This window comes from Corvus moneduloides, chromosome 5 (assembly GCF_009650955.1).
Source record: "Corvus moneduloides isolate bCorMon1 chromosome 5, bCorMon1.pri, whole genome shotgun sequence".
Lineage (NCBI taxonomy): Eukaryota > Metazoa > Chordata > Aves > Passeriformes > Corvidae > Corvus > Corvus moneduloides.
In genome coordinates, this window is record NC_045480.1 from 40,818,999 (window position 1) to 40,843,229 (window position 24,231).

Genomic DNA, 24,231 nt, shown 5'->3' on the forward strand with positions numbered 1-24,231 from the left:
GCTCCCACCGCCGGCCCCGGCCCGCCCGCCCCGGTGACGGCGGCGCGATGGCGGCGGGCGGAGCGCGATGGCGGCGGGCGGAGCGCGATGGCGGCGGGCGGAGCGCGATGGCGGCGGGCGGAGCGCGATGGCGGCGGGCGGAGCGCGATGGCGGCGGGCGGAGCGCGATGGCGGCGGGCGGAGCGCGATGGCGGCGGGCGGAGCGCGATGGCGGCGGGCGGAGCGCGATGGCGGCGGGCGGAGCGCGATGGCGGCGCGGACGGCGCCAAGATGGCGGCGCTGCGGGACGGGGACTTCGCGGCGCTGCAGATCCTGCTGAAGGTGAGCGGGGCCGGGCCGCGGGGGGACGGGGCCGCCGTGCCGGGCCGCGGCTGAGCGCCCCCGCTTTGCTCCCCGCCAGGCGCCGTCCAAGGACGCCGTGCGGCAGCTGTGCCAGGAGTGCTCCTCCAGCGCGCCTGCCCCGGGCTCGCCGTCAGCGCCGAGGAAGCGGAGCAGGTAGGGCCGGGCGGGGCAGCCGCGGGCCCCGGCGGGAGGGAGCGGGGCTGTGCGGGCGCCAGGACGGGGGGTGGCCCGGGCCCTCCGGAAGGTGCGGGCCTCCGCGGCTGCTGCTGGAACAGGGTATGCGCGGTAACGGCGACACTCGCCCGGGGCAGAAGGGAACGGGCTGAGGCTGCGGGCCGGAGGGCACCGAGGAGCTCAGCCCCTTCCTGCTTAGGCTGTCGGGCTGTACTTGGATGCCTGAGGCTCTGGTGGTGTGTGTCTGCTGGCTGTGAAGGCCCGTCCCGTGCTGTATGTAATGCTTTTCAACCCAGCGGAGCCCCTTCTCCTCTTCCTTCCTGACAGCTGGTGTCTGCTTTGCACAACCTCACCCGGCACGTGGTGTACCGCGGCTTGACCAGGGCGGAAGACATCCTCTGTCTTTTCCCAGAAAACTTCCACCAAAATCTGAAAACCCTCTTGACTAAGATAATCTTGGAGAATATGTGAGTGCTACCGACCTGCCATTTGCTTTCAGCTGGAGAGTTAAAGCCTGTGTATGTGGTTTGATACATGGATAGTTAGCAACATGCAGAGTCTTGTTTCGGTGAATTTTGTGTGTGCCTTCGGCACAGCCACACAGGTTGGGATGAGAAGAGTTGAACAGATTATGTCATCTGAGTGAAATGGTCAACAGAACACAGCCATGGGCACACAGAGTTTTCCCATGACTTTTGAAATGCATGTGGGCCACATTCCCAATATGCAAAGCCCCTCTTATCTTAACAGCTGTGTGGTGGAAGAATGGTACTGATGACTATAAAACATAGAGGGCTGGATTTCCCCAATAAAAAATCCAGGTAGTATCCAGATGCCCATCCATTTGTCACTGTGGCTCAGGTGCACAGGCACTGTAGGGGATAGAGCATACATGAGGTAGTGGCAGAGGGCAGTTCTGCTTGTACATCTCAGTGGTTGGGAGCCTATTGCTTTGATAAAACCAGGCAGAAAGGTCCAGGTTTTAAATGAGCTGCTCTTCCGGAAGAACCCATAGTTGGTCAGCAGTTTGCCTGCCATTACCCACCAGTCCCAGCCTTTCCATGGCACTCAGTAGCATAGGCAGTCTCTGTCCCCTGCTTACTGCTGGTGACCCTTCAGTCAGAGATAAGCCATGCTAAATGTTTGCCTCTTCTTTTTTTTTTTTTTTCTCAGAGCATTGTTGATGCTGTTTTTCTCCACTTTTTCACAGCTCTGCTTGGAGGAATGAAGCACAAGCAAGTCAGAGTAAGTAGTAGTTCCCATCTTGATGCAGTTGATGTTTCCTGAAGTCATTTGAGCTTGGAGTTTAGAGCAGTGCATCCCAGCATGCCACAGGGTTATTCCTGCTGGGCTTAGATGGAGCTGTATGATTGTGGCATGGCAGAGCTTAGCAGAAGCCAACACACTTGTATTCAGATCCATGCTCCTGTGCTAAATTGTTTCTAGCTCAAGGAATCCTATTCAAAGCTCAGTCTGTGGCTGCCTTGCAGAGTGCAGTGTATAGCAATTACTTGCAAAACTTTTGAAACTTAAGCACTCTGACTTCTCCATTCAGGTCTTTAAGGGATGTTCATATGCAATAACTGCACTGTAAAGGACGTGTATATATTGTGGAATACCTCATCCCTGCATTTCTTGTCAGTCCTGTGCATTCTTTCATTTCCATGCATTAGCAAGCACACTGCATATATTTGTAACTTGCTTTTTCCTTGCCTTTCTAAATACTGACGTAATTAAGGAGTGCCAACTTTAACTAGGCTAGTTAGGTGTTCCTGCAGCTACAACACTTGGTTTTCTCCCCAGGCAATTTTCTTTACAACTGTAGCATTTAAAGGCTTGCCACTGAGAGCTGACATAGAGTACCCTGACGTCTGCATGGATCCTCTTTACCCTTTGCTTTGCCAGCAGAGGAGGTAGTGTCCAACAGCTAAACAGTATGGCAAGACCTGGAAATACACTGTCCCTCAAAGTTTTAATGGAATATGAATAGGGACAGGAAAGAAACTATTGCCAAATGCTAATGCTTTGCTTACACTAAACAGTGTTCTAGTGTTACCAAAACACAGAATGCTTTTTCCTGTGTCCTTAGTGCTGTCATGTGTTAGAGATGAGAGCAGCAGAACACACTGGCTAAGTCTTCACAGCCCTGAAGCAAGGCTGGCTGTGTGGCTCTTGGAGCACCACCCAGGACCTCTGCTCAGACCCTTACGTCTTTGTATGTGTTAGATGAATATTTAACCCTGTTGGAATGAGACTGTCTCCTAGGAAATAATGGATTCTCTTAGTATTGTATTCATGAAGTACCTGACATGCATTACATAGGGACCAGGGCACTGCTCCAAGGCAGACATTCCAACAGATTGATCTGTGTTAACATAAAAAAAGGGAATGGTTTCCTGCCCCTCCCAAGCCACCAGCAATCAATCTTTGCAAATTAACATACGAGGCTAAACAGATGCATTTTGTGTTCATGCAAATGCTGCCAAGAGCTGGCCCTAACTGACTGTGAACTGGAATTTGTTCCAAAAGCAGGAGCAAGGCAGCCAGTTGTGCACTGCCCCCTGGAGCTCTGCTCAAGGAAGCAGCAGGAGCAGGGAGAGAGCGCCTTTCCCCAGACAGAAAAAAAATCAGTTAGGCAATAAAGCACAGAGAGGAAGCAACTTGAGTGTCTGTAGTCAGGAGGAAGGCTGGCAATCAACCCCTGGGGAGGACACTAAGCATCTTAGGATAGGCAGAATCCAGACAGTCTGCAACTGCCTGCTGAGACAGCTCTTCCCTTAGCAGCCAAGTTAGACCTGTCCTTCTTTCCTTGGGAGGGCTCAAGAGGCCTCCAGCTCTGGGCTATTGATGTCAGTATTGCACCAGACTGTTAAATGGTTTCTGTTAGGTTGCATATAATTAGGATGATACTTGAAGTATTTTTAAGGAATGTGAAGATTGCAGTTTGCCAGTATGTTTGCTGTACTACAGGATGCTTTGGTTCCTAGGCTGGGGAATGTGAAATAACATGTTTTATATTGCTGGATTTTAGGAGCTTTCCTGTGTGCTTTCTTACCAGTTTCAGAGCAGAGCAATAAGCATGCAGGTGCCAAAGCAACACATGATGAAACACGAGTGTAGCAGGCAGCAAGGCAGGGGATGAAGGTGTGGAGAAGACATGACTGCTCTCTGCTCCCAGCTGCTTTGGGAATTCACCTCTGCTTCTTCCACTGAACTATCATTGCATGTAATGATGGGAGAACCCCTTTTTACCCTTCCAGTGTCATGAGGAGGCCTTCAGAGACTGGCTTATTCCAGAGTAAAATAATGTGAAACCATGTAGTAGCACTAAATTTGTACGCTTCCCAGGGCCAGAAGTGGAGAGGCATGTGCATGGTGGTATGCACAGGTTCCAGGGTCTGGTATCATCCTGTGCTGCTGGACCTAACAGAGCCATTTTTTGATCCCCCAGTCTCCCTGCCTCGGCTCGTGGACATGGACTGGAGGGTGGACATCAAGACGTCTTCAGACAGCATCGTAAGAATGGCGGTCCCTACCTGCCTGCTGCAGTTAAAGGTAATGGCAGTGGCTGGGAAGGACTGAAATAATGAAGTCCAGCACCTGACTTGCCAGGGCAAACCAGCTCAGACAGGCATGTGGAGCTTGCCTCTTGCCTGGTGGGCAGTTAGACTTTTTCAGAGATGATACCTGAAATGCCACAGAGCCTGGGAATGATGTCTCTGATGAAAGCTCTCTTGCACAGAAGTTTTCTGTGCATGAGGAGGTGAGAAGTCACCATGTTTGTTCCTAGTCACCATTGCTTTCTACAGAAGAAAAGAAGATAAATCCTGAAGCCATCATCCTTTAAGTCTAAGCACTCCATCAGCATGTTTAGCTGGCTTCATTAGTTGGGAAATGACTTTAGAGTACTAATAACTTCCTTCACTGGCACATCTATCATTTGGGGAGTATACCTAACCTACTGCTTGTGTTCTACAGAGTTGTGGATCTCCCCCAACCAATAAAAATCAGATGGGTGGGATTCAGAGGAGGAGTTAAAATCTAATTTCTGTGTTTGGGGTGGGGTTAAGTATCCTGTGTGGTATCTGCTGAGATGCTTTTGATACAGATGTGGCTTCCTGCCAGGAGTATCTTCAAAATTTCCCAATACTCATGGCAGTAGATGCTCACTTGCACTCTGTCAATGGGAGTGCATTTCACTAGTGGAGCACACAGCTTAGGAAATGTGCCGTGATTCTTCAGGATGGAGTTGGATTCCAAATTCAAACCGTTTTGTTTAATCTGTATATTAAACACTGACTTTTGTAGTGGCCCTGGAAAAACACGTGAATGAATTTTTTTACAACTAACATCTGCATTCCTATTTTAAGATTCAGGAAGATGCTGCCTTATGTGGAAATAATCCTGTTGTTTCTTCACTGAATGTGGAACTGAGCAAAGAAACCCTGGACACTATGTTAGAAGGTCTGGAAAGGATTTGGGACCAACTTTCTGCCATTGCAAACAAATGAATGCTCAAGGGCATGGATTCCAGCAGCAAGGACGGGAAGTATTCTCTACCTACAGCTGTCTGAAGTTGCAGCCTGGTGTAGCATGTTATCTATTTCAGCAAAACAAAACTAAAGAGGTTTCTTTTTTGGATGAATGAGATAGCTCTTGAAAAGCTAACACTCAAATATTCATTTGGTTGGATGCCAAAAAGTGCTTTCCTATTATGTTGTTGAACAAAAGTTATTCATCATTTCAGAAGAGGATTTATGGCTTAATCACAAGGGTCATAACTGGAAACAGCAAATAGCTGCAGCCAATGAAGCAAGTTCTATCTGTGTCCTGAAATGAGAATCTAAAAGGCTCAAGCTGGGTAATGGGCTGCCTTCTGACATGAAAAAAGGAGGGTGCGTCTCTGAAACGTGCATGGACTGAGGTGCCTGCTGCATGTAGCACTCTCCCTCTCAGTGAAGCCCAGCCGTGCTGTAGATGGTTGTTATTGCTTGGTAGAGCAATGACGCTGCCACGCGTTCCCTTCTGATCAGCTTCATAGCACCGTTTGCAAAATGACTGTTCTGAACATCTTTAGCAGGAACTCATTTCCTCCTTCTGTTTGAAAAGGGAAAAAGGAGTTCAGGTAATTCATGTTTGGGGTTTATTGGACTCTGGGCTTTGCCTTTGCTGCACAAAAACCATACTGGGAGAATGAAGCATTGAAGGCTGTTGTCTATGCTGTAGGAAACCCCTCCGTGGCAATACATGCCTATACTTCTCCAAAGTGTTCTGTTGGTTGTGTAAATCTTCATTTAATTAAAGAATGAACTGCTAATTGATTTTGTGAATCCTTTTCAGTGTGGAGGAGATGTTTTCCTGGGTTACCTCAGTCTCTTTGTGATGGTCCCAAGTTTCTAGGCTAGTTTAATGGATGTTCATGTTTATTGCTGAAGAAGGATCTTTTGTTTCCTGTTCAAATTGATTCATGATTTAAACTTCCTTCTCTTCATTGTAATACAATTTCAGGACACCTTTTTCCATGGGCACCACCTCTGTACAGTATTAGAGGTGATGACCCTGACCTAGAAGTTTATAAAAATACGTGCGTTGAGAATGTGGAGGAGTTAAATGCAGAAAATCAACAAAATTCAGATTCTTCTTTCTGGTGAGCTTCTATAGAAGTCTGTATCCAAAAGTATTTATGGAAAAATCCAATCTTTCCTACAACACTGGGCTCTCCTTCAAGACATAAAACATTGTTTGTTGTGTGTGGAAACACAAAATCATTCCAGAAGGGTGCATAAACTACAAGAACTTTGTTAATTAATTTTATACATCCCCCAAAGTGCAGGCTAGAGTATAAGTGAGGGCTGTGCCTTTAAAAGATAATGGTGAAATGCAGCTTGTGCATCCAGATCAACTGTGTGATGAGTCCCTTGTCAATGTCTACTTTGAGCAAAGATTATAATGCTTAATATGGTATCAAGGCAAACTGGTACATTTCATGTATAATAGGGACATCTGAATAGAGAAGATGGATATTTAAGAGTATGTTCTGTAAGAGTCAAGCTGTGAAAAACATCTCTAACAGACTACTTCAGTTCAAGGAAGTTTTGTTGCCTTTGCAGCCTAGCCTTAAAAAAAAAACCTCATATAGTTTACATAGTACTGTTTTAGAAGGTGAGAATCACAGAGGAGGCAAATAATGCAGGATGAAGTACTGCAGTGTTAGAGGAGCTGAGGAAGTCAAAACACAGTGGAAATCCTTGAGGTAAATACTGAAGTTACAGTCAAAAGGTAGGGTCTAACGCAAGGAAGAACTGATGTTTGTTGGCATGTAAAACAATTACACAACTAGACTAGTTGTAAAGAAAAGAAAGACTTGAAAATGAAAAGGCTTTTCCAGTGGCAGAGTGGAGCTTTCTGCAGGTAGCTAAAAGTTGCTTGTGGAGTCATAATGAAAAGGAGTGTGCCCACTGGATCAGATGGCACATGCCAAACATCTGGTGACTTCAAGGGGTAGATTTCAAGTCATTCTGCAAGAAGACACTGCTATTTTCTAGCCACCATTTAGGATGCTGTGAGAGCTTACCTTCAAATCTTTGCCTAAATTGTTAGGTAGTTTATTGCTGGCTCTAATCTCCTTAGCCATAAGAGCTGAGACTGCTCAGAAAAAGGTATATAAAACAAGGGAGGCTGAGTAGGACTGTCATTATCCAGACAGCAGGAGAATTTCACATTAAAGTCCTTTTTGTGGAGACTGCTACACGGAAAGAGTAAATTGCCTGCTATTGCAGGCAATCATATGTGATCTTTTTCATAAAATTATTGCTCTCTTAAAATGAGTTAGATTTTCATCCTCTCCACATATTGCTGCTGTTTGGTAGGGCTAGCCTAAGAGATGATGTATTCATCCCTGTTACCAGTTTGTTACTGTGCCAACGCTGTCCTCTTTTGCTTCTTTTTTACCTTTCCATTTTTCCCTCCTATTTAGGAAGCAGTAAAATCCCACTTTTGATGGCTAAGCCTTGTAAGCTCTGTGTTCTGTGCCTTTCAGAATTGCCATGGCCATTCTTCACTTAACAGTTTGCATCTCCTTTGAACGGGGTCATCACCACAAGTGTTTCTGGAGGATTGTCCAAGGACATTACTAAAGAATGAACTGTCATAGTATGTGCTTCACCTGAATGAACGCCTGCCAGGAAACCACATGCCTTCATAGTGAAGTGGAGCTTAAAAGCTCCATCCTCATTCCAGTGTTTGAGAAATAGAAAATTCATTTTCTACATGTACACTTGATAATGGTGCTAATTCAGTTACTGTAAGCAAAACAGTGGTAAATTTATTTGTAAAACTCAAGTATGCAAGTTAAATTCAAATTGTAATTTCACAATCATACGTGTTGAATCTCTGGCAAAGTGTTGAAAAAGCATTAAAAACGTTAAAGCCTACTTTGTATTATTCAAAACAATACAAACAATGCTTCCTTTTACTGCAAGAAAATGTGCACTTCAGGGTGTTCAGACTAAAAATGGTGTAGATGTGATTGAGAGCAAGAAAAGCTTAGAAAGAAAATGCCTCTAAGATTCCTAGCTTCTACTTCAGTTACTGATCTTCAAACACTGGTTTAAAGCAGTAGAAGACTTTATAAAACTCATGATGGCTTGGTAAAGGTATAATAATTACTCCAAATTTAAAGCTTTGAGTTTAATATGTGAAATTTATATATTCAAGCTCTTCCAAAGCTACCATCTGTACAAAATTTTTGCTTTAACTGAGGTCTTACTATTTCACTTCAAACAAGTTATTTTGTTACTAGTAATCTGGTTTAGAATTGTTTTGACCTAAGTTTAAAATGTGAGTTTCTATTTTTTTGGTATCTAATTTTCACTGGATATAATAAAGTTTCTTTAACAGTATAGGTGTTATAGATCCTGCCCAGATCAGGATTGGAAAAGGCATTTTGGGATCAAGAGACCAATCTGGGACAGGTCTCTTGTTAAATTAACACCTCTCTTAAAAATCACAACAGCTTAATCTCGGTTTTTGGTACCAGGAGCAACATACCTAGTGGTGTAATTTCCTCAGCTGCTTCGTAACTGCCGTTATTCTGAGTCATCATAACCCCTACAAAAGTAGCAGTTTAATACATTCACCACTCTTTTTTATACACCCTTAAAAGATTCATCTCAGTAAGCTGTAGAGTGGCAGCACTTGAAGTTGAGGAATCCCACCTCCCCAGAACTTTTCAGTTACACTCAAAAAATTGTAAGTATCCTTTTGAAGCCTCACTGTAAGGATCAGTGGCCAAACAGTCCTTGCCCTTTTAAGCACATAAGAACCTGACTGTTGCTGCTCAATGCTTTAGAAACCTCTTTTCTGGAGTTATTAGTGCCTATGAGTCTTGCCACTGACATTGCTGCTGCTGAAGTGCCTATGAAATACATAACAAAAATAGCAACACAGTGCACCCACCCTGTGACATAATTCACTGGTGTATTTTACTATCATAGCAAGAAGAGGGACCATGGCAGGGTCAGAGCTGGCACTGCAGGCTCACAAGCTTCCTAAGCTTTCTGCAACATTGGCCTTTAAGAAAGAAAGAATCATGGAATATCCCAAGTTGGAAGGGACCCACAAGGGTCATGGAGTCCAACTTCTGACCCTGCACAGGACAGCTCCAACAATCCCACCCTGTGCCTGACAGGGTTGTCCAAACACCCCTTCAACTCTGCCAGGCTGGTGCTGTGACCACTTCCCTGGGGAGCCTGTTCCAGTGCCCAGCCACCCTGGGGGAAGAACCTTTCCTGAATAACCGGCCCAAACCTCAATAGAGAACAAGAAGATGAGCCGAGATTTACAGTCCTCCTAGTTCGCTAGCACACTCAAGCCTAAATGTCACTGTCTTTGAGAGAATTGGACATAACCACAGGTGAGTATTTCCAGCCTGCTAAGCTGGGACCGCCTGACCGGCTGCGCTCGGCCCTGCCCCGCTAGACCTTGACCAGTCCGGCCCGGCTGGGCTCGGAAAAGCACCTGACCATCTCTCGGCAACACGCTGGGGACGTGCGAATGAAGGAGACTGAGAACGAAAGGATGCCACACAAAGAAACATTCCTGAAAGCGTAAATTCTTTTTCCCCAGGAGATGGCGAGCTCGGTCTCCCGTTTCTCTTCCCTCCTCAGTTTCTCGGCAGGACAGAGCAGTCTGGGCTGTCTTCCTTATAATCTGGAAGCAAATCAATGACTGCCGGAGTCCAAAGAGCACCAAACCAGAAGGGGGATATTATTCACTGCTCAGCAAAAGATCTCCCAACTGCTCCCATAGCTGCGGGTTGAGGTAGCTGAGCACATTTTAGGGGAAGCCGGCAGAGATGGAAGTAGCAGACGGTTCTCTGCACTGTGCCAGTCATTTTAAACACAAAGAAGAAGGAACTCTCCCTTCTTTGTGCCAGGTTAGATGCATAGTCCTCCAGGGAGAGCTTTGGCACTCGCAAGGGAAAGAACGATGTTGTATTTAAAGGGATGCTGACAACTTTGAGTGTTTCCAAACTGGCCTCTCGCAGACAATGCAAGTTTTGCACAGATTTCTTTTTAAATAGTGGCGAGCAGGACACTGTAAAAATCACATCTGGAGAAGGAAGTAAGATGGGGGGGCTGGGGGGGAAAGAGTTCCTTCTTTCCCAAGCATGTCAGAAACCAATTTAAAACAGTGCTCGAAGCACAATGGCATCCTGTGCAATGCAAATTCTCTTGTTGCATTTCCACTCACTTTTGCTGCTGCTGTTAATACAAGGCCTGGGATGAAAGCATTCCCTCCCCTTGATGACCTTCCTGCACCCCCTCCGCCCAGGAGGCATCATCCTGCCACTCTGGGAGGGGAAGTGCTAATGCACACTAGCAACACTGACACACCACACAGGGCTGTCAAATCTGCAGAGTAAACACACAGAACAGAGGCAGTGAAATAGCACCCTGCTTTCATCCTCACTCTCTTCTAGTCACTGTTCTTGTAAAGGCTGCTTTGGAACAATAGTAGGTACGGCTTTTTCCCCCCCCCTCTAAGAAAGATACAGTTTGTCAAGTTGACAGCATCCCTTTATGCTGATGAGATAGTGAGGGTTGAGTGCCAGCTAGCAGCAGAAATATAATAGCATCCATCAGAGCTGTTAGCTAGAGTTGGCCAGTGCTTTTGTTTGTAATTTAGAGGGCTATAACTCAGCTTTGCAAATAAGATGCAGGAGGAACTCTACACCGAAATCTGGACCTTGCAGTGGGCCCTTTAGTTTCTTGCAAAAAAAAAAAAAAAAAAAAAAAAAAAAAAAAAAAAAAAAAAAAAATCAAATTTGCTTTGACATTCTGTACTGTGCTGAAAAGAAGTGATAAGAAACCTGGATGAGACGACTGCAGTGTATCAATACCTTTGCACTGATAGGGATAACTGGAGATGCTGATTTCTTTTCAACTCTGTCACTGACTGTAGGTCCAGGGTGTCAAACACACAACCTGTATCAGTAAGTCTTGAGGCAAATGGAATCTTCACTTCCAAACAAATCACTGTACAGGTCAGCAAGGCTCCCTAACCTGCATCTCTACTCCACACAGTGGCAGGCCTCAACCCACCGAAAACTCACTGAAGATTTATGACCAGAATCAGTAAGATACCCACTGTCTGAAGTATTCTGGTTCCTCAGTGTTTGGTGGCATTTAGGCATTGGGGCCTCATTCCCAAGCCCGATTCTGCATTTATCTTATTTTATGCCTACACAGAGACATGACCCCTACTTTAGAACAATTTTTTTTTTTTTTTCAATCCGCTAGTGTCAGCCAGTATTATTCCATGCACTATTAAGCCAGAAAGGTAAAAATCCAGAAAGTTTGAACTGGATCTCAACAGACAACTGATATACTTTTGTGTCTGATGACAAATAAGTAATCAGAAGATCAGAGTGAAATCAAAGAAACACAAAGACATGTCTTTAGTGTACTGCATAACTGAAAGTTAAGAGAACTGCATTTAGAAACTACTTTTTTTCCTCTCTGAAAAGAACAGCATGAGTGTACTTGGCCATCTGTGTCTCAGGATGTTTTCCTTTTCTTGGGCACAGATGGTAAACTTCAAACATCACTATCTGCCACATAAGCCCTGTATGCAATCCTATTTACAATTTCTAGCCATTGCTTTACAGTGACCTCATTTTTCCCTTTGGTGCTGTCTTGGAAGTTCTGCCTCATACAAAGGCACTGAAATAGACACATTCAAAGCTCCCTTGTGGGTGTGGTAACATACTTCCCAATAAAGCAAAGACCCTTTAAATAAAACGAAAGCTGGCCACATTTTCGCCTTGTCCTTAGGCAAGTAAAATGTAAAAAACCCCTTTCCAATGCTTTCAAAACAGTAAAATAAAACAGCTAAGCAAGAAATCTAGTCAAGGTGAACCTTCATTCCATCTTCTGGCTTGCACAGCAGCTCTCCAGACTGCATATTCTCTGAGGCAGAGACCCTGTCTTCACAGCCCCATACAGGAGACTGGCTGCCACCAGCATTCCCATCAGTAACACCAAGGAGCCTGTCTCCTGGTGTTCATGCATCACCAAAATACTGTAGTTATTTCAGGATCAGATTTCCAATTGCCTGACACAGCAGCAGTCTTATCTTTTCCTGGATAAATGAGGCTGATCTATGCAGTTTAATGGGTGGATCGTGTCACCACTGACAGCTCGCAGAGAAATGGTCCAATTTTCAGAGGTGTGGAATACTTACTTTGGAACTTCAGATACTTCAGATACACTTCTGATAACCCTCCCTCTGAGCCCATCTAATCTGCCGTGTCAGAAGGGACCTCGGTACAATTTCCCCCATGAGAAGTGATTGTTGTGGCATTTTTGGTTAAAATTTCTTCTTCCTCTACAATTCCATTTTCTTGTATCATTCTGTATCACACACACTGTCATTCTCCACTCCAGAGCAGACTACATTCTGGCAGTGAAAGAACACCATCCTATTTCAAAAATTCAATAATAAATGAAAAGCACCAAAATTAAAAACCAAAATCAATTAGAGAGATGGTCCTCTGTTGAAATGGTGAAGAGAGCTATGAAGCCTTCTGGTAACTGAAAATGAACTTGACTTTGAGGTGATGAAATTCAACTAATTAGAATTTCTCTAGAGAGGGGGAAAAAATCTTTGGGGATGATCACTGCATACAAAATCAACATTCTGGTCATTAATGATATTTATTCTTAAATAAAGGCAGCTTACTCACATTAGCAGGATTCTGGGGAAGGAGTACCCTCTAGCACAGGGCTGTTCTAACAGCAGGCACTGGTGCAACTCTGGACCACAGCCTGGTTTTGCTGAGAGCTCTGCATGCCCTACAAGAAATCAAACTTCACAGCTCCTTGGCTGCAGAAACAAACAGGGCTCAGGAGCAGCTGCAGCTCTCCAGGCTCAACAGCATGTCCAGCCCTGGGTAGTGAAGACTGAGTTTGGCTTTTACAGCAGACCTGGAGGCCTTGATGTCACCTCTGGGACCCCAGTAAAACTTGAACAGGCAGCCTGGGTGGGGGTGAGAGTGGGGCCTGGAACCACAGACTTCTGAGCTGAGTGCTTGTCTCTGCAGTGACTCTGAGCACCTCACTTTACCTCTGACTTCTGCCTAGCAGGTAAAAAGCTATGTTACACCTAGTTTGGGGGTGATAGAATAATTAACTGATCCACTTGGTATTAAGCCTCTTGCAACGTGCAGGTAAAGGAACCTACAAGTGTACTGAGCCTTTTGCCAAGACAAAGACGTCAGTACTGGAGTACTGTGTTCCCTATGACAGCAAAGGCTGAAATTATTTTCTGCTGCCTTCAAAGAAAAGAGTGTTTTGCAGAATTTCTCTCTCCCACATTCCTCAGGAGCACAGTACCACACAGCTTTGAAAATACAACGGGGGTTCAACTGCTGGACCGAAATCACTATCACAATGCTCTTCAAAGGAATTGCATCTGCTGGGCTTTACAGCTGATTGCAACTCTTCACCTCTCCCTGACCCACTTTAACAGTGTGTCCTTCTACCTCATTCATACGAAAGGCTTCAGAAGGAAACTGTGAATAAAGGCCACAATGAAAGACCAGCCCATCTGTTTGTTTAGGAAGAACTCCCTTTGCTTTGTCTCAATTTCAGACCTTCCATGTAAATCGGCAACTATCCAGAGGATTTCCCTGCATACCCCTGCTTCCTTTCTCCACCTCTCCAGTAGCATCTTATCCCTTAGCCTCGTCTCTCCTTTCATGTAGCTGTGACTGGGCAGATGAATGGGCACAGGAAATAAATCCATGTATCTAAAGTCCCCGCTGTATGAAGCACATGTGCATGCAGAAGTGAGGAAGGGATTATGGCACTTCCGAATGAACCAAGCCTGGATGATTCTGTTCGATTCACTGACATTAATTTCATTTTCACAGTTAAGGTCCCTTTTGCCTAGGGTGTTTTGGTTTTTATTTTTGTTTAAAATGCTGGTTTCCAGGCATTTACTGTAAGATATGGTACAGAATAAATATGCCCTGGGAGGCAGTACAGCCTCAGCAGGCCTTTAGGAGGTCTGCAGAGCTTGCAGATACCAGGGATGTCTCATGGGGGGAGTGATGACGTATTGCTCAAATAAACCTGAGATGAAGCAGATAGAGGGAACAGTGAAGGGGCCTTCAGCCATCCTAAGTGAAATAGAAATAGGGTTTTATTTTTTTTTCTGAAATCAAACAGGGACTTCATCATTGCCATTTATTGCCTTATTAACTCACTTTTATTATAGCATTCATGATATTTGGACATTCCACACCTGACAGAGAAATGCCTGCAATGAGCTAGTTATATTCAGGCATTGTCCTTTATTTGGGCTGGCCTACAAAAAACTTTACGGGTCTGTTCGTTTCCCCTTGAGATCTACTGTATGTCGACTTACACAGAAAATGTCACAAGCTGTTGTATAATTATAAACCAGCCCCTTAACCAGTGTTTCTGCCTCTCTTCCTCCTCTCACACCCCTCAGGAGCCCTCCACCAGGAGTCCTCTGAATGCATCACCAAAAAGATCACTTGTCCCCAGAGTCCCTGTCATTGGGTACTGCCTTTGCATGGCCACGCAGTCCTACTGTTTTGCCTTGAAAACAAGGGCAAACCCAAGCCAGCGCCACAGATTCTCCCTCCTTACCCCCAGCTGTTTTTCATGCCATGGTAGCACCTTCCTGTCCACTTTGGAGCACAGTCTGGAGGGCAGCTCTGCTGTGAGGACACAGGACTGGGCTGTCTGGTGTTAATTAATCTGTGACATGACTGCAGGCAGCACAGGGCTCTGTGTCCTTGTTAGGAAGGCAACGACAGCATCAATACTGCTCCAGTGACTACAACTTCCCTTTTTTTTATTTGGTGCTAGGTGCATTACAGGAAAAAAAAGAAAATAAAGTGAGAGAGACTGATGCAGGGAGGAGAAGGATCAATGGTGCTCTGCTCTTTGCGAGCAACCAGACTGAAGACATTCCCCAGTCAGCCTAGCGATGAGAAATGGCAGGCTGCGAGCAACCCTCAGCATGGTCCTATTTTAACACACATGACCTGACTGCTAACTAACCTAACTCCAGTTAGACTTAGCAAACCCTTGGATTTAGAAGAACAATACCTATATTCAGCTGAAAAAACAATTTGCGTTAAAAATATGTCTACTAATTCTGGCCCAAAAGGCCAGATCCCCAAGCCACTCCATGTTTGGAGTATGTAGTGAATGCACCTGGTCCTGCTGATTCCAGTGCAGAGTTCAGTCAGCTGTCCAGTGAGCCAGACCCAGTACTGCAGCAGGGAGCCAGGCAGCCGTTCAGAAGGGAGATTTAAGAATAGACAGTGCTCTAAACAGACAATTGCCAGCCAGTATTTGGAATTTAGCAGTCAGCAAGCAGAGAGCCTCCAAATAAGAGAATTAACTGCTGCTTAAGGACTTTGTGCTCTAGCCTCTAGATGACAACCAAATTTGTGCTGAATCTGATGCACCAAACTTTAATCCTGCTGTGTTATCAATACTGTGTATTTCCAGGTTTAAACACTCCCAGTAGATAAAATGCCCTTGAATACTCACTCTCTCTTTAATTCCCAACACTTTACTTGAAAACATAATCCCAAATATCTCATTAACCAATGGCCACAACACCCTTCATCCACTCCAGGATCCTTTTCTATTTGATATCTACCACATTATCACAATCCACTGAAGCAGGCCCAGAAGTGCTGTTAAGAGACTCTGTGCAACACTGCTGAAGTTAAATGACAGATTGCCCTAAAATGACATATCCTGACATTCAAGGAGACAACTAAAGTAGAAATACTTCAGGAAAGGCAGTTTTCCAGAAGGAAAAGAAGATGACAAGGTACAGTAAGGACATTGTCACATGGCCTCATCTGATCACAAACTGAAACTGGTTGTAAATGAATCCCCAGAGAGTAATTGCATTTTATGGTTTTAAGCTCATGCAAATCTCAGGGTTCAGCCACACACTCAGCCCACCACCTTTTCATGTTTTTGCACGTCAGCTGAGCAGTGCTAACTCACGGTGCCTTCTGCTCCCAGTGCCTGAGAGCGCACACAGCTGCACTGACCTCAGCTGCAGCCATAGGCAGGTCAGCACCCTCTGCCTAGGACAGGTCAGGTTGGAATGCCAAGTTAAGGCCATACTGTATCCCCTTCCGAACGGATGGGACTAATCTGTCTCATCCTGTGCTTTAAATGTAGTTTAAAGGTTTAAATGTGTTTTGCAGTGTAGGAAGAAAGCCTAAAACCATGAGATATACCATGAGATAAGTAGTGAAGGGCTTTCCGTCAGATATGCTGAGAGATTATGTGGTGAAGGGATTATGTTGGCATGACAGTGGGCATGATGGCCTGCTGATTGATCGGTTATCAGGTGGGAGGACCCTTATGTCTGGAACTGGTGGAAGAGGGAGTGACACACTAACACATCAGGGTTCTGTCCTACCTGTGCACAAACTCCAGACTGTGTAATCGCTCTCTTGGTAACTCCCCATATCCCTCATTTACACATCAGATGGCTGCCTCCCCCCTCCCATTTATGATGCCAATAACAGGGTATTTCGACTAAAGTTTCACCTCCACTTCTGCCAGAAGTATAAATGGGCATTTGAAATCCTCAGTGGCAGAAGATGACAATACAACCTCACCTTCCAGACATCAACTTGCTCCTCTCTCCTGCCCAAAGCAGGGAGCCTCTTTGACAAGATTTTGTCTCTGACTGCATTGGAGTATACCCAGGACCACTCGTACACAGCGCTACCCATTTATATTTTGCAGGTCTGGTGAATTTATCTCCATCAATCTTACAGTAATCCATAACCTGCTGCTCCAAAAAACTGCACTATTTGTGCATCTGTGATAGCAAATGTGACCAGACTTACAGTGTGGCCCACAAGATTTGTGCATCTGGGATCTTACTGAATGCGACCAGATTTACCAGAAATTAAGACCAGCCACACCAGCCCCTCTGATCTCGGAGGACCATCTGGAAAGCAAGGGGGGGTCATTTTCTGCCAGATTTCTATACTCTTAAACAACAGCTAGAAGAGGATTCACAGGAGATGGACCCACTCAAGCATCCATTCATCTGCTTTGCAAGTTTTCTGAACACAACCCCTGAACTTACCTTTGCAACCCATATCTGCTCCAATGGCCAACTTGGCTCAGAGCCCTGCAGTGCTCAAGAGAAGAAGAAATGGAGTGTAATTCTGCTCAAGAGAAGAAAGAGAGTGTAATTCTGCAGTATGAGCCACCAATCTCCCTGTTGTAACTGAGGCTCCCTGGGCAATCTCTTCAGTGATGAGTCAGAGATATGCCTCACATGCCAGCACTTCCTCGTGCACACTCTGTCCCACTCTGAAGATTTGCAGCTCTGTGAGCCTCATCCACAGCTCTTGTCTTGCAGACAGGCAGCAGCCTGGAATGATAATTGGGGATCTCAACCTCAGCAAGCAGATCCCCTGGCTGTTGTGCCTCCAGCATTATTAGGAGTCAGAGAAAATCATATGTGATGGCATCAGCATTTAGGGCAGGAAACACAGAAGAGTTTTCAGGAATCTGGAATGGGAAGGTTGGTGTTTGGTATTTAGATAATGAAGCTACCAATTTCAAGATAAGCTCTCACGGGTTGCTAAAGGCCTCTAATTAATTCCAACTCTCCTCTTTTTCTCAGCAGTCTATTTTCCCATCTGCTCCTTCACCCAAACACGGTGCAGTCCCCATTGCTTAGGAGCCCTGATGGGGAGGCTGGAGGAGGGAAGTCAGTCCCCTTATGCAAGTCCTGCTGACAGGGACAGCATCCAAACTGAGCAGCACAGGGGAGCTCGTTCTAAGTAAGTGTTTGAAACAACTATTTCCAGCTTTGTGTATAAATGAGTTATACATTACTGAGCAAAGTCATGCTCAGTCATGATCTTGGATTCACAGCTGCAGAGAATAAGACTGACCACAGCCAACATTAGCAAGGAAGCAGAAGACTCACACCTGCTTAGGGCACGATCAGCAGGATGGGCTGATGCTGAGGGTTTCAGCTCTGCCTGCAGGAGTTCCCACCAGTCAGATGGATAAATAGGATCTGATAGTCCAAACAGCACGTCTGTCCCTCCTCTGAATTGCTCAGTTGTAAGTACTTGGCAGCAAAAGGGTTAACGTGGAGAGAGTCCCTCAATACCTATGTGATGGATATATCAAGTGACCCCCCCGGTCAAACATGCTCAGTCAGGCATTCAGCGTATGGAAGCCTCTGCTTCTCCAATCATTTCTGGAGAAGGCTTTGTGCAACAAGAACTGCAGACTTCTGCTCCTCTCTTCTTCTGGTATCATCCTTTGAACTGGATGTAGTCATATATAGGCATGTACCTGAGGCTGGAAAGAAACTGCTGTGATATAAAAATCTCATAAGGAGAGTAAGCCAATAAAAACAGAAGCATTTCTTGTCTCCAGGGAAAATTTAGAAGATTCACACAGACATTCCCATAGAAAACTGATTTCACAGCATGAAACTAACAGATATAAAGTTTGCCAAAATACCAGAATAAAGAAATAAAAAGTAGTTGTATTTTGGGTGAAGTCCCAGGCTTCAAATTCAGTATCAGAGAGAGTTATTAGACATGAAGGAAAGTTTCCCAGTTAAGAGTGTTGTATAAAACTTGTAGAAATAAAAGCATGTAAATAGAAACTTTTATAATAAAAATTTAAAATAAAAAGCACTAAATATATTTAAAAGAGGTGCCCGAGCAGCGTGAAAAGGTGCTTTAATAAAGCTGTATTACTGATTCCGATGCACCTAGGATCATGTAGACTCTGAATTTAATCTACTCTGAATTGCACTACACAAAGATGCTGGTTAAAGACAATGTAGCAGAGAGAGATAAGTACATTTAAAATTAAAAAAAAAAAAAAATAATAAAGCAGGGGAGGAATGAGACAGGAAAAATGGCTTATTACGAAAGAAACACTGATCAGGGAAGCTGAAGATCATCAAATCACCAAAAGAATAAATTATAAATGTTTTAAGATAATGCAGATGAAATAGTCCAGATTTCTAATCCTGGGCCAGATGTTTTTTTGTTTGGAGTATTCCCAAGAGATGATTCTCCTTACCCTAGCATTTCTTTCTAGATCCTGCTACAAATTCAGCATCTGTTTCATTTTTCAAGCCTGTCATGTGAAAATATCTAGCCATAGCTCTCCACCAGAATTCTTTCTGCAGCTCAGACCTCACTCTGCTCACATTATCTTCTTCCAATCTGCTGTGAGATCTTTTGATTAATTTTCTTTTCCCATTGCAGCTGAAACTAATGTTACCAATTAGGTTACTGAATGGATAAATTGCATGTGTAGTGTTTGTCTGGAGAAAAGGAAATGCTGGTCTGGTCGAGGACAGGTCTGGTATAAAGACATACTTGTTCCAATTGTTTTCCCTAGTTCTAATACTGTCCTCCAATTTCTCATGCAAGTTTTCTATTTATCATTATTTCTATGTATTTCAATTGCATCCAAGTCAACAAACTCAGGATTAAATTCGCCATGCAGTTGAGTTCATACACACGAAAAATACAAAGACTTCGGCAGGTGGAAAAATGTCAATGCCATCACCAGAATAAGTTCTAAAATAAGCAAGTTCTTTTGATGAGTGTGGTCCCAGATTTGCACTTCATGCTGCCACAACATGCTAGTAACAATTGCACAACATCTAAGATACTCTGCGGAGGTTGTGAAAGGTAGCATGTTGTGTTACTCGCTGAAGCTGAATGTTGAATTTCTAGAGTGGGGAAAAAAGCTAAAGAAGCAGGGTTTGAGTTTTCATTGTTTGCTTGTTTCAAAGGTTGTTTTCCCAATCAATGAGTCTATGAAAGAAAAAAATGTTATAAACAAAAGGCATTATATTACAGCTGTGGTTCAGGAGATGTTCTCAGCTTTCACACCATGTAATATAAACACATTACATATTGTAATTCTCTCCAAAGGGGTGATTATTACATATGAAATGCTTTGGAGGTTGCCTTTGACTGCTTAGTATTTTCCATTAACACATATAGTGTGTGCATTTATGTATCTTTGCTATCAGCTGAAGCCTTCCTCAAGGGGAGCTGGTTAAAAGGTGGCTTTGTGAAGAGCAGCCATCTTCTGCTACAGAACATCATTACAGCAGGCTTGTCCTTTGGAAACAAATTCCAACAGCTATCTCAAGAAGCAGAACATTAAACACTATCAGCCATGGATACATTTTTATTAGTTCAAAGTTCCTAATTATGCCCTTTGTATTCAACCATGCACGTGAAAAAGAATTGCAGGGGTTTTTGCTATTTTCATATCACATGAGCATTGCTAAAAATAATGCTCGGCGACTATATACCATGGAGTCTCTCATAAGCAGTACTGAAAATGGATTCATATTTAATAAGAAAAAAAAATGCTTATTGGCATCCAAGACTGCAACAAGCCCAACCTGCTCAAATGAAGCTGCCTAAACAGCATAATCTACACAGGTAGCTGAGTTTAGTATGTTCTGTCTGTTGTTTTCATTAGGAACCAGAAAAGCAAACACTGACAATACTGACAATATAAAAGTGTCATCAGAGAAACCTCATCTCACTTGTAAACTTTCCTTTGTTAATAAACTGGTGGCACTTTTTTCACCTGACAGCTGAGAAACTTCTCTTTCAAATTAAGTTCTACAGTCTTACAAAACAGATAAAATATATTAAAATGGCGGGTTTTAATAGTTACTGTATTCAGGATGCTGGAATTTTTCTTTATTATGTTAAAACCATAGTAATTCTAAAAGAAAAATAAATCTATTCTGGAAAATACAACTACTACTGAGTTTTATTAGCTTGAATAAGACCCACTGAAGCATATCATGGAGGCTACACAAATATAATATGGAAGATTTTAGCAAGGTTGAATAGTATAGGGAGGATGGGAAAGTCAGTCTTGTCTCATTCATAATGCCACGAGGTGAAAAGCAAGCATGATAAAATCAATGCACAATTCCATATTCATAACTATGAATGAGATCAGGATCTAGCACCAGCAGTTACAAAGAACAGGTAATGGGATCCAAAGCCATTCCTGACTCAAATACAGTCAAAAGTCTTAACAGAAGTCAGCTTCCCCTTGACAACTGTTCAGCAGACTGTGGGAACTGAGAGCACAGTGTTCTTACGCCAGTTGCCACTGAACAGCTGCCTGGCTTGGAAAAAAAGCAGCATCACACACTGTCAGTGAGACAAACCAGCAGACTCAGCAGTTCCATCCTTATTTTGCAGTGGCCAAAGCCATGTGGCTGCAGTAAGCCTCACAACAGCCCTGAAATAACAAGCCCTCCTAAAGTTCCAGCATCAGCCTTAGCTCAGGCCCACAGTGGTACAGTCCCATAATTTTTGGTTGGCTTTAAGAGCAATTGTGGTTGCTTGGGTCTGCCTGTAACACCCTTTGTGGGTGTATATGGTGCCTGGGCCATGCTTGCCCTTTATCACCTTCCATCAAGAAATCAGTGAAGGAAGTAGAGCCTTTTGCTCATTAAATCTTCTGCTAAATGGGCATCCACAAATCCTCGACTAAATAAATTAAATAACTAAATAATTAAATCTGTCTCCTGCTAAATCTTGAAGTTACCAAACTGAGCCTTTAGTAAATCCAAAGCAGGCCTTTTACTAATAACTGCTTACCACTGGAGAAACACAAACCCAAGAGCAAGACAAGAGACAGAAGGAAAATGACTCAAGCTTGCAGCTCCTCAGTGTTCTGGGCACGCAGAGGTATCGCTTCAGTGGCACCCAAGATCCCACCCACGGTCAGCACGTATTGCTGAGCCTGAGCTTGGATGTCTGAGTTGCTGTTACATTCACCAGCTGCAGGTTTGCCAGGCTACAGCTTTCCTCAGCCTGTATCTTCAACTCACAAGTTATGTGATCATTCACACCACCTCTATAAATTGCCACCAGCACAGAATACCTGTGCTCAACATGCACATCACCCAGCTGAAAACAATTACCCACACTCTAAAGATGCAGGAGACTTAGGATCACCTGCTTTCAAAGGAAAGATTGGATTTTTTTCTCAGAACTGAAGCAAGCTGAATTCAATCCTGTTCACCAAGCCAAAAAAGACCCTTGCACAAGCCTGCACAAATGCAAAAGAGACCAAGACTTTCCCCTCTTAAAATACCATCAAACTCTATAGCACCACCAGAATTCATACCTGGCTCTGTGTGTGTCCTGGACAATTAGAGTGAGATTTGTTCTCAGTCCTACACTTACTGTTCTATTTTAGGAACTAAAAGGCTTATCCCTTCTTCCTTGTCTCATCCGTGGCTTTATGCAGCCCGTGGCTGGTTTCCATGGTAACCATAAAGCCAGGTGGAATGTACAGATGCCACGTGGAACTGCACTTCCAGCAGCAGGCAGCAAGAGGTCAAGGTGAAAGGACTTCACAGGTACATATTTCTCAAAGCTTTTAGAAATTAGATCAGCATGTCAGGGGTGAAGGGAAAAGAGAGAGTCCAAAGCTAAGCAAAAAGTGATTACAAGAGGAAAAAGAACACAAAAAAAATTGGAAACTAAGACCACAAAAGTGAAAAACTAATTGGAGTATAAGGTAGAAAGCTGTGACCCATCTCTAGAAGCAACATCTGCATCAGCAAAACCCAGTATTTCTTCTTTGTCCTGCAAAGACATGTACATAACTGAAATAGGACTTGCACAACTGGGGCTTTGTTAGGTTCTTCCCCTCCACTTAGTGTCAGACACATTTGTATTTTTTAAAAAGCACTAGTTATTATACAGAGAGGCTTTTACAAAAATCCCACTGCTAATCCCCTTTGGGATATTTGATAGCATGCCAGCTGTATTGTGAACTCAGAGGCAAGCAATGTAGGCATTTTACAGTGCAGGCTCTATAGGCTCTACAGCTGCATTCCATAACTCCCCCCTCTTTCCCCCCTAATACACGAACAGCACTTTAGGAGACTCTTTTTCAGGTGCATGAGCCCCACCTCCACCTCATTTGTAAATGAGCTTCTCATTCCCATTTGTGAATGTATAGCACCGTTTGGTAATTCAGCCCTTAACTACAGGCAAAAGTCACATTAGACATTACTTTTCTGAAAAAGCAACAGGAAAGAAACAGCAAGTCAGCACAACTTGCCTGATCCCTGTGGATGAGGGCTTGTGAGGCTCAAAAAATCTTTCAGTGTGTTCCAGCTAGCAGTCACATGCACATCTAATGGCAAAAGAGTCTGGAAGAAAAGTGGAAACAGAATTAGGGTGAATCCAGTGGAATGGCAAAAGGCTGACATTGTCCTTCTGAGCTCCTAGGTTTTGCCCTGCCCACATTTATTTACTTCCATCCCTTTCCTTCCTCTGGAAAATAACATTAAATCCTCCTTTTGTCTTTCAATTTAAGTCAGATCTCCCCCAAGCAAATCTCACTTCAATATTAATAAATACAGAAATAAAACTGTTAATGCACTGTGGATATGACAGAACACTTGCCAAATAATATACACTGATATTCCACTAATATATGTACAAAAAATACGTGGAAAGGCAGACACACCATCATAACACTTCCAGAAATGTAAATTCTTCAGGGAATGAAAGACCCTTAGCTAAGGTCTATATATGCTGCTAAAATACCTGCTTTGTAAACAAGGATAAAGGCACAGAATTTAAGATACAACCTACACGCCTGAAGGTTACTGATGAGTGGGAAAGGAATATTTATTTTGTTTTAAACACTTATAAAGGCAGTTCAAGTGTCAAATTGGAGTAGTGACTGGTAAGTCCAATCCGCACTTATAGAAGTAAAGATTGTTCCCAAAATGCTAAACAACACTGCACACTTCTACTGTTATGCTTGGAAAAATATAATGTGTAAATGTTTCCCCTGACATGAGATCAAACTTTTACAAATATTTTCTGAATTATTGATATTTTTCGCAAAATAAAAACATTTTGCCAGGCGGCTGACTTCATATGATAAAAGCTTTTCTGGATACTTTCGATTTTGACCTCAAATCATACTCTCAGCTGTTGGATTTGTTTCAGTTATTTAGTTTTCAGCAAAATGTATGGATTTCTCAAACATCTTCAGAAACATATCCAACTTAGTTCCACTTCATATTTTATAAATAAAAAAACCAAACCTACAAAACCTTTTCAAA

General features: G+C 43.7%; 1 protein-coding gene across 1 annotated transcript; it reads left to right on the forward strand.

The window, feature by feature from the left end:
• Nucleotides 1-270: 270 nt before the first annotated feature.
• On the forward strand, nucleotides 271-7,949 carry LOC116444294 (COMM domain-containing protein 9-like). The gene is given in 7 exon segments (XM_032109571.1): nucleotides 271-321; nucleotides 401-452; nucleotides 455-495; nucleotides 844-983; nucleotides 1,727-1,761; nucleotides 3,968-4,071; nucleotides 4,887-7,949. Coding segments are annotated over 7 exon segments (564 nt in total). The 3' UTR covers nucleotides 5,028-7,949.
• Nucleotides 7,950-24,231: the final 16,282 nt, after the last annotated feature.